The sequence below is a fragment of the Buceros rhinoceros genome, unplaced genomic scaffold (assembly GCF_000710305.1).
Source record: "Buceros rhinoceros silvestris isolate BGI_N320 unplaced genomic scaffold, ASM71030v1 scaffold7381, whole genome shotgun sequence".
NCBI classification, from domain to species: domain Eukaryota; kingdom Metazoa; phylum Chordata; class Aves; order Bucerotiformes; family Bucerotidae; genus Buceros; species Buceros rhinoceros.
In genome coordinates this window covers 118,699-126,896 of record NW_010395998.1, presented here as the reverse complement: position 1 = coordinate 126,896, position 8,198 = coordinate 118,699, and the positions used below count along the sequence as shown (strand labels likewise).

Here is an 8,198-nt window from a genome sequence, read left to right as displayed (position 1 = left end):
CAGTCATTTTTTAAATGTGAGCAGAAGGAGTTTCTTCTTAAAAAATATGCTTTTCACACTCCCCACTGCCTAACAGAGACAAAAAAAAAAATAAATGCATGTGTGTATAATTGCATGATTATTAAGAAATACACATATTTTGAGATATGAATCTGATCTTGGAATACAAATTCTACCATTAAATTGAGCTTCCAATATGCTTAATTGTAAGGCAAATTAATAAAATAGGCAACCTATTCCTTGTTAAACAAGGAAGAAAGAAAAGTCTATTATGGCGAACTTCACTTTCAGACACCAGTTTAAACTGGTCTTACAGGCAGAATGTGATTTGTTTATTTATTTATTTAAAGAGGCTTACCATATGCATTTAGTTTTTGCACATGTCTACCGCACACAGGACATTATTTTCATACTATTCCCTAATGAACAGCAGTCACCTGGAGTTTGTTCTCGCTACACATCATGAAACAACAGCACACAGCTACCGAAGGTGACGAGCCTGTCTCACAGCAAAGCCCCGCTCTGGTGGCTCAGGCTGGGTGGGTGACGGCAGGAGGGGAAGGAAGGGTGAGTGCCAGCCCGACGAGCAGTGCTGAGCAGGGAGCAAGCGAGATGTCCAGACAGGACACCTGGTAAACCACTCCCTCTCTGCTGGGATACACAGCATAATCACGTCTCAGTGAGAAGCTCAGCAAGATGCTAGCTTCCGTGTTTGTGATTTGGTATTTTAATGAGTAGGGAAACATTTACCCCTACTGTATAATTATTTTGATGCTTATGGTATTTATTCTCTTACCCACCTACAACACAATTTTAGTAATTAAACTTTCTTGAACCTGTGCTGCTCTGAAGTCAGTCACAGGAGAAAAGAAATTTGCTACTTCAACATTTCAGCTCTCTGAAGTTAACCAAGGGGTATTGGCTTATGCTAGGAAGCATTTACACCCACTCCCCCCCACCAAGTGTTATTTAGACTTAAAAAAGAAGTCTAAATAACACCTCTGTATTTTAGTTGAGTCAGAAACAGATGGACTGCTGTTGCCAGCTCATCTATCTGTACTTTGTTCAGTGTGAGGTTTTTTTTCTTCTTTTAAAGCAAACAGATTTGTAAGTTTACCTTCTCCATACCCAATACCTGAATATACAATAATGCTGACCAAGCGAAAATCCTGTTCACCCCGTAGTTTAAGGGGCACTATTAATGAAAAGACCATTACAAAGCAACAGCTAACATCATCTCCATTTCCAGCAAGTAAATCAATAGGTCCATTCACAACAGGTTTCACAGACGATCCAACCCCAGGAAAGCCACACATACTTACAAATTATAAAGCATATCAGCCATGTTGCTGCGGTAGTACAAGGCATTTCTATAGGCGCTTTCAGCTTCAGAAATCTTGCTCTGGCTCTTGAGAACATTTCCAAGGTTACCCCATGCTGTCAAGAGGAGAAAACAGTATTCAGAAAGAGCTACAATCCAATTACACATGACAGAGTATCCGAGTATCAGGAAGTTCCTCAGGGAGACAAATCCCACAAAGAAACTATTTTTGTGGAAGGGTAGGTGAGGTCGGTGGCTTTTTTCCCCTAGTTTTCTGGATCTTTGCATCTTACTGTGAGACTTACATTCTGTAGCAGTGATTTGCATACATTCTCCATACACATAGCTTTTGGGTGGGAAAAGGATCTTTAAGAACAAAATATGTCTCTAAATTGTTCGAAACTACTATAGAAAAAGGGGAAGGATTGTTTTATTTTATATTGCCCCAGAGTAAAATGTGGAACTGGGCATCTTCGTAGATACAGCTTTGTTTTAAAGCCTATCTACTTTAAAAGCAAGAAATTTTCCCAGAGCAGACACAGCTCTCACTGAAGTTTGAAAATTGACAAATGATGCAGGAATTGAAAGAATGGTTAGGTAAGTAACCAAGATTAGAAATATGCCATATGGATATAAACATACTACACAGATCACTAAAATGCCTTTTTTTTTTTTCTACTCGGAAAACATGTGGTTCCTTTCCATACAATTTATTATGTTCTACAATGTGCTTTTATATCCAATCTATAAAGGGCTTGAGGTAAAAAAATACTTAAGGCTCCACATGTGTTCCCTTTGCAGTTTTGTTGAGTGGCAACTTTTGTACTTAGAAAAGAAACTGGAACTAACATTTTATAGAAAACACAGGCCATGGTATTCACAATTTAGGAAGCTAATTTAACTGGCACTGTAATTATAGTCTATGAGTATATGTGAAAAAAAACACATGCTTATAAATACATCAAAGTTGTTTCATAAAGCAGTTCTACTTTCACAAGTATTTTTTTTTTTATGAGCAAGAATAATGGAAAGATGATGCATGTCCCTTCCACCCAACACACAATATATGGCAAACTATTCTTTCCTCCAGATGCACTAACCATTAGCTCAAGTAGGAGTTAAATGTTGCTACTTCAGTGCCTCAAGTCCTTTTTTCACGGGAATTTGTATGAATCCTGAGTAATGCACTCACTCAATTTTAAACTCTTTGATAGCATACACAGAATTCTGAACTTATTTCCCCGTTACTTCTATTATTCTTTTTTAGAAATAGAAAACATTTCAGAAGCAGCAGTTAAGGTGACTAGCCAGCTTGTAAGCATTAACATTTATAGGAAAAACATAGATTTTTTTTTTTTAGAAAAAAACTCGTTTGTGAGAACACACTCTGATGTCGCTTCTGCAGTACATGACAATTCAATTTCCCGTAGCTGTATGTTCTGTATCTATAGCTGCTTCTGTTTTCACTCTGATCTCCCATAAGAGAACAGTACATCAAATGACCACTTGCTCCCAACCACTATGAAGCTCAGTAAATGAAAGGATGTATAGAATAATTATTTGGTTCATCTTTTCATCTGTTAAGACTCAAAAACCCCTATTAACACCATTAAATTTAATAGTTTCTCCTCTACATTTCATGCTGTATGCTCTTATTTAGCTGAGTTTATATAATTTTTAAAGCAATACTTGATTTTACATTTTGCAAAATAATGTGTCAAGTTTTTAATATCAATCAATATTTAATCTGCACTATTTTATTTGAAATGTATTCCCTTAGACTTTTGTATAGATTTGTAAAACTAAGAATGATTAATTTAACTTAATGTGCTATACCAGAAGTGATAGTAGCAGAAAATAGCACACATAAAACACTATAATCTCACAATTTATCATTAAAAGAAACTTGAAAACTTTTTACTTCCCCAAAGTATAAAAGGTTGGTATAAATCTTCATTTCTATTTAAATACAGAATTAGTTAGATGGACGACCTAGCTCTGGCTGGAGATGAAGATCTACAGAACACTTTGTAGAATAAATGGGTATATGTAGAGATCATAGTCATAGCCCCAGTAGTTATGAACAGCTGTTATCTGCAACAACCACATCCTCTTGGTGGAGGGAGAGAAAAAAAGGATGGAAAAGAGGCTACATCAACTACTCAAGGAACTTCACTCCTTTTTTGCCTGAAGTAATGCAATTAACCTTAGGAAAACCAAAGAATTTCAACTACTAGATATATCTCTTTATATTTTTAATATAAGTAATACCTGAAATTACAAAAGGGAACATCTAATATTCAGAAGATGCTAAAATATATACATATACACCACAAGTTAATCTTTAATTACAAATTCAATTCTTCCCCTATTGGAGACCATATTCAGCATAAGAGAAAAAGTAAGCCGTGAGTGAAACAGCTTTGTAATATTTACTTTTTGCCTGCTGCTTAATTCCCTGTGCACCAGCAATGAGACCAAAACAGTCCCAGGTCTTTTAGAAACCATACTTCACCACAGCATGGGAAAAAAGGAAACATCCACATATCACACACAACTATAAAACACTGAATACATTCAAACTTCGCTGGCTACTTTTATATCAATCATACCCAATAGAAATGGGCATATCAAAGATTAAGCCCATTCCATCATCTTTTATTGCAAGCCAATTATAAACTGAAAAATCTGCTAATGCTTGAGAATGCCCATGCTGGTTACGCTTCCTGGTAGGAAAGTGCAAGATTTTAAATGAATTTTGTTGCTGTTGTTTTTAAATAAATACCAGGAAAAACTAAGAAGCACTAAATAGGAAAGCAAACAATTGTTTAAATGTTAGCATTTTGGCCCTATCAAACTAGATTTCCATTAAACTGCAAAGTCAACATTTATGCCACCCTGCAGTGAGAGTAGATCAGCTACTCAGATATTTAATTGCTTTCAAAATGAAAATGAATATGACAAATTTCGGCTTGAAATTTAACATGATTGATTTCTCAACTATTACATTGGAAATGAGGATTAAGACTTAACAAGCCTGAAAAATACCAGGTTGGCATATTAATCCTTCACTAAGCACCTTCATTCTGGAATAAAGCAAGACAAACAGTGAAGCAGGAACAACGCTGCCCAATCTGTCTGGGTTTAAGAAGCACATCTTACTAAAGAGAACAGTTTAACTTTCAGCTTGCCACTGAATTACGAAAACAAATGAGAAATGAAAATTAGCATGTGAAAATTTCTTCGTTTAAATAAACATTTCCCCTTCTACTGAATCAAGGATCATGCCATGCTGTTCAGTGAAATGCAAACAACAAAGTGACAAAGCAAAGTTTCAGAGAAAAGCATTCAGGTGGTGTAAGAGCTTAGAAAAAATAAAATTAAAAAAAATCACTAATCACTAACAAAGATAACCCAAAGTCTTAAAGGATGATCCTCCTTCCTACCAGTCATCACTATATAATCCATGAAAAATGAGATAATAATAAAGTCTATTTGGAAACTCACAACCTATTAACATGTCTGTTCTCAAAACAATTCTGCTGAAACATGGAGAGGAAACAAAGTCGAATAAAATCCCCTATCAAATCACTGTAATCCAACCAAGCACACTTTTAAAAAAATATAGCGAAGAAAAGGAAAATGCCGTCTTTCTTTCCCAGCATATTATGCCAGGGTGCAAACACTGCCCTTTGTAAGGAGCAAACATTCTTGAAAACTGATGCAATGAAATGTAGGACTCAAAAAAACTGACACACAACATTCACAATTCAAATCAACAAACTACTGAAGTTTTGTAAAACTGTTCTCACCTCAAACTATTAAGCTTCTTCACAAAATAGAAGTTAAAACACAAACTGATGCATGCATTAAAAAAATATGAACTATATTATTACTTAAGGGAAGCAAACTACTTGAACAAAAACTGAAGCATTTGGGGAACAGCCATCATTTGTAATCAACTTGCCAGCAGTTCCAAACTAGCAACATCAGTTCACAGAAAAATGCACATCAAGCCAAGAAAACTTCTATGGAGCTTTACAGATATTTGTGCATTATTTACTATTCTTTTGTGAAATTAATAACATCATTTCCAGGTTGCGTTCCCTCCCATTACAATCCTTCTGCATGTCTCCTGACTCATCTGTATGAAAAAGAAGTGAATGGTTAACAATTATTATCTCTATTTTTTTTCATAAACAGGATTTAGAGATGAAGAGATGCTGGTGCAGGAAAAAAAAAGCCTTCAATTTTTATTTCAATGATATCTGGTTTTTTGTAAGTTCTGCAACAGTTAGGTTGTTCTCTATTATCACAATTACATTTATGCTCCCATGTAACAGTCATGAAAAAGATGTTCCTGTGCAACACTTATTATAAGGGACATTAACATAAGATTCTTGACACAGTGGGAGTTCAAAAACTGAATCTTGACTCTGAAAAAAACACTAGCACAGCACAAAATCTGAATCTGACATTTAAACAAATAGCCCTTATCAGAGCTGTAACAATATCTTTAGCAATGTAAATATTTGCATGATCCCATTGCAGATAATTAAAAAAACCCCTCTATACTATTTCAAAATTAAAAAAAAAATCATAAATTCCTTTAATGTTCAAATTCAATAAGGAAACAGCCTTTTTGTTGTTGTTGTTGTTGTTTGGGGGGGTTTTTTTGTTAATTCTGAGTAGTACTGATATCTCTCCACTTTTGGAAAGCAAGGCTACCTCTCACATATGGCAAAGGACAAGAGAGGGGAGCAAGTATGACCAAGAACACAACAATCAATGCACTTTAACTTATGTAAAACCCCTTAAAGAGCAAAGATGTGTAATTTAAAAAAAATACTGCCCAATTCCAAACTACATGAAAAGGTGATAAGAGAAAGTGGTTTTGAGTCTAACTTCTAAAGGTCATTTTGTTTGTTGAGTAAAATAGGCTTTTACCTTACAGGCTTTTGAAGAACACTTCTTATTTCCTCTCTCTCCACATAAAAGGATGAGAGGAGAGAGAGATCACTGTACCCCTACCAAAAAGGGAGTAGAAAGAGAACTGTGGTGATTATTACCACAACACTTTAGAGGTGTTTTTACTTTTACTTTGTGAATGTACAATGTTGATGACTACCAAAACATCCCACATCAGGCTGATGAACGGTGACTCTCCTCCGTGATCCCACACTATTTTACACCTAAATCATCAGTAGTCTGAACTTCATGAAAAAGTTATTTCTGCTCCCCTGTTGCAAACATTACATTTCCACGCTTATCAGAGGATTAAGCATGTGGGCCCAAGAGACGCTGTAAAGCTCCGAAGAAGTATCCTTCTCAAAACCTGTTGAAATTCGTAGCCATTACCATTGCTAAGACATTTATTTGCCTGATAACTGAAAGGTGAGAATTGTAATTTTACTTTTCTTAAACACTTTCTTCTGTTTCCAGTAGTGTCCAAAAGGATTTTCCTATTGCTTCTCTTCCCTCTTAAGCCTCATAAGTCAATTTAAAGTAAGATACACACATTTAATATAAATCAGTTCTTCTGTACAACACACTTATAATCTCCTCTTGGACACAGCATCAATATTTGAAATTTGAATTACAGTTGGTAATAAGTTTTTTGTTTTCTTTCATTACAACCTTGCTGAGTAAGAAAATCAGAGGGTAACAAGTTAGAACACCATGACAAAACATAAAACATTACAAGGAGGAAACAGTACTAATGGCACTTCCCACTTCCAAATATTGTGATGTTTTCCAAGAATTTACATCACAGTATGACTTATTTTCAGTGTGTTTTTTTTTTTCCCTGAAATTAGTTAGCCAGTAGTTACCAGTATAATGGAGTCAAAACATGAAGAACTAAAATAACTTTATAGAAAATGAGGAGGGTTTGCTACTTTCCAGGTGATGCTTCTCATAGAGACAAAAATAGCACAGGGAAGATGCCTTGACCACACTGTGTGTATTAAAGGTTGCCTTTATATGGGACCGTCACCGTAAAAGGTTTGATGAACACTAAATAAACTTCTAAAACTTTGAAGCATAAATAAAACCAAACCCCAAAAGAAATCACTTCTTTTCTTTTGCTGTTAATTTTATGTGGTCTTAATTCCTGGAGCATGACAATCCAGGTTGCCAGTTTAAGACTACTTTTTTTTTTTTTTTTTTACCATCTGTTCTTAACACTTCTTCCAATTTTTACTATAAATTACTACTTTTCAGCTATCAGTATCGAAGTCGTGAATTACAGGCATTCATTCACATTGCCACTTTTTTTTTTTTTTTTTTTTTTTTACCATCTGTTCTTAACACTTCTTCCAATTTTTACTATAAATTACTACTTTTCAGCTATCAGTATCGAAGTCGTGAATTACAGGCATTCATTCACATTGCCACCTCACTCTGTGGCATTATCACCACAATGTGAGTATGATCACCACAACATTCAGAGTCAAGTGCAGCAGCACCTTATGAATCTCTCAGCTTTATGGTAAAAGGGAGCAAACAGAATGAATATTGCATATTCTTTGAACTTTTACTAAGTATATATTTTCTATTCATTCTTAGCACCTACACTAAATATTTCTAGATCAGATATTTTATGAACCAAATTGTTTGTTTTACCACTTTTGTGAAGCACCATATTAACAACTGAAAGACACATACTGCCCTACATAGGGCATTGGGCCACCACGAAGGTAACAGACTATTCAAAAATTAGAGAATTTAATGAAACAATGCTGACAGCAGAGGATAGCTCAATAAAAACACAGTTAAGTATGTGGCTTGCATGGAAAAAGATCTTTTTCTTATGTTCTTCCAGTGTATACCCTTAAAACAAATACATGCCTGTCATTAGATTCAGCTCCCTCCTGCT

General features: G+C 35.1%; 1 protein-coding gene across 1 annotated transcript in view; it reads right to left on the bottom strand.

Moving 5' to 3' along the window:
• The window catches only part of TMTC2 (transmembrane and tetratricopeptide repeat containing 2), a gene marked incomplete at its 5' end in the record, with an annotated part of 141,570 nt that overhangs the window by 76,809 nt on the left and 56,563 nt on the right, over positions 1-8,198 (bottom strand). The window contains one exon of the mRNA XM_010145743.1: positions 1,323-1,437. Within this exon, the coding sequence (XP_010144045.1) occupies positions 1,323-1,437 (115 nt within the window). The remainder of the gene's footprint in view (positions 1-1,322; positions 1,438-8,198) is intronic.